The 2,602-nt window shown below is 48.6% G+C and overlaps 1 protein-coding gene across 1 annotated transcript; it reads right to left on the bottom strand.

Annotated features, from left to right (window-relative positions):
• Positions 1 to 677: 677 nt before the first annotated feature.
• Positions 678 to 1,496, bottom strand: LOC123172412 (uncharacterized). The gene has a single exon (XM_044589395.1). The coding sequence runs from the start codon at positions 1,367 to 1,369 to the stop codon at positions 860 to 862; it is 510 nt and encodes a 169-aa protein (XP_044445330.1). The 5' UTR covers positions 1,370 to 1,496; the 3' UTR covers positions 678 to 859.
• Between the last annotated feature and the right edge of the window lie 1,106 nt (positions 1,497 to 2,602).

Below are 2,602 nucleotides of genomic sequence, written 5' to 3'. Positions count from 1 at the left end.
GCCTCTGCATAATTAAGATGCACACAGCCAATTCTAAAAAGTTTGACAGAAAGAAAAGAAACAAAATCGACAAAACGGCAACAGTAGAGTCCTATAGACCGACACTATATATGCTGCCACCCATGTTGGAAAAAACCTCCGTAGCCACCTGCTCCAATCGCGTACACACCGCCTTGAACAGCGGTTGGTACTCCGCTCGCTGTAGTGTAGACCACATACGAAGCGAGTGCGTACACCGGAAAATAACCTGTAGAGGAGGAGCATTTTTGTCATTAAAAAAAATCATTTCTATATAGCCATAGCGACCACATTAAGGCATACGCTCCCATCCTTATTAGCGTTTTGAACCTATTTGCAATAGCGTCCAACCAATGAACAAAAATATTGGCAACACTTGTGGGCGAATACAAATTTGACGCTATTTGGATGACTGACCACGTAGAACGTGTAAATTTGCATTGAAAAAAGAGGTGTTTGATTGTCTCGTCATGAGTACAAAAACAACACTTCTTACTCCCTTGCCAGTTGCATCGTGCGAGGTTGTCTTTGGTTAACACAACTCCCTACGAAGATATCACATGAAGATTTTGACCTTTAGTGGAATCTTCGATACAGTTGCGCCGTGCGCCCTGCGAGGATCTTTCTTAATACAGTGAACAAAGAAATTCCCTCCACGATTATACCAGATCCAGTAAATATAACGTATGCAGTAAGCAAAACAGTATGTTTGCCTTTGCATATTTCGTACTAGTACAATAATTAAATTGTACTAATTACAAGAAAAAAGAAATATCCCCATTTTGCATCTCCGTTCATCCATCTCGAGAGGCTCACACCAATGGCCACAGCTGAACCAGAATCAGACGTGGTAGCCAGAGGGCCAGCTCTTGGTGTACTCGCCGCTGTCGGTTGCCTCCTCGCCGCCGTCTTCGCTGAGCCGAAGAGCGAAGGCGAGCGCGAGCGAGGCCCACTCGAGCACGAAGATGGCGGTGCCAAGACCGCCAACGAGCCTGAGGATGACCGTGCCGTCCTCTTCCCGGACATACGACCGCAGCTCGGTGAGGAAGTCAGCCGTGCGGGTGAATGCGAGCACGGCTGCAGCGCCCTGGAAGATGGCAGTGAGGACGGCACCGGCGGTGTGCGCAGTATGCTGGGCTCCGGCGCCAGCTGCGGGGGTAGTGAAGGAGCCCGAGCAGCCAGCCGCGGCAAAGACCGCGGTGAGCGCGTGGAGGAAGACGAGGAGCAGGCCGCACGGGGATGGGACGAGGCGGAGCGAGAGTGTGAGGAAGATGCAGCCCGACGCCGCGCCCAGAAGCAAGTAGTTGCAGAGCAGGAACGCCCTGTGCGCTGCTACTTGCCCACCAGCCATTGGTGCTGCTGTCTGCCGACACCGCAAGCTGATTTATTCTTGATCACTCCCGAGCAAACTGAAGCAAGGAGACTGTGAGAGGCAAGAAGATGGTGGTGACTTGAGAGTGTTGAATGAAGCAGAGCGTGAGTGAGCGAGCGTGATTAATATAGTCAATGGCGTGCCAAGGGAATTTCATTTGCTACCGTTGGAGGGCGAGGGGTTGGCTTAACGGCTAGCGAGTGAGAGCGTGGCAAGAGAAAGAGAGACGTTGCGATCTGGACTGATTAATTATCACAAAAACCAAGAGGAGGTGACATCATCATATCACACCATGTTCCAACTTGCAACACTGGACTGCCCTTCTGACAAAAGAAAGCTTGATGTTCTCCTTCGGTGCTTACTTTTTTTTTTAGGCTTTCGGTGCTTACATTTTATTATTTGCATTTCAGTCAACGGCTCTATGGGACCAGCAACCACACTCAAAGGGGTGTTCTCCCATTTCTACGGTTGCAGTTTCTCTCGTACGAACCAATCACTCCAAATCTACAGTGATCAGAGCAGTCGTATATGGGTTCATTACAATCCCGGATGAGTTGAATTGGCTGCGCAATTACATTTTCAACTGTCCGAGAGAGCAGGCGCACGAGATAAAACCATTGAAAAAAAATAGAGCGCTATAGGGCTGCTAATAGCATGCTATATCGTGTACAATGTCTCGCTAATAGCATATTTAAGGGGCGACGCTATTTTGTACTCCCTCTGTCCCAAAATTCTTGTCTTAGATTTGTCTAGATACGGATGTATCTAATACTAAAATGTGACTTGATACATCCGTATTTAGACAAATCTAAGACAAGAATTTTGGGACGGAGGGAGTATAGGGCTCTATTATTTCCTTGGATAACACAGGTCAGTTAATGTGGGTTAGTAAAATATGCTCACTTGTTATAAGTTTTCTCTTCAAATGGTAACGTGATCTTGTTATGTTAGAATAATTAGAACAGAGCGCAGCTATGTGAGCGCACACTAGTAGGAAAAGGGGCTTTTACCACGGTTTGTAAGGGCCTTTTGTCCCGGTTTTCGAACCGGGACTAAAGGGTCGTTACTAAAGCCCTAACCCTTTAGTCCCGGTTCCACGAACCGGGACAGAAGGTCCTCCACGTGGCCGCTGCTGTCAGCCCAGGCAGGGGGGCCTTTGGTCCCGGTTGGTGCCACCAACCGGGACCAATAGGCAGGGCCTTTTGTCCCGGT

The sequence above is a fragment of the Triticum aestivum genome, chromosome 1D, assembly GCF_018294505.1.
Source record: "Triticum aestivum cultivar Chinese Spring chromosome 1D, IWGSC CS RefSeq v2.1, whole genome shotgun sequence".
Classification (NCBI taxonomy): Eukaryota; Viridiplantae; Streptophyta; class Magnoliopsida; order Poales; family Poaceae; genus Triticum; species Triticum aestivum.
Note: the sequence above shows the minus strand (reverse complement) of the source record. Positions and strands in the feature narration are given on the sequence as shown.

Coding starts and splice junctions, on each gene's coding strand:
- LOC123172412 (XM_044589395.1), bottom strand. CDS start 1,369: ATGGCTGGTGGGCAAGTAGCAGCGCACAGGGCGTTCCTGCTCTGCAAC.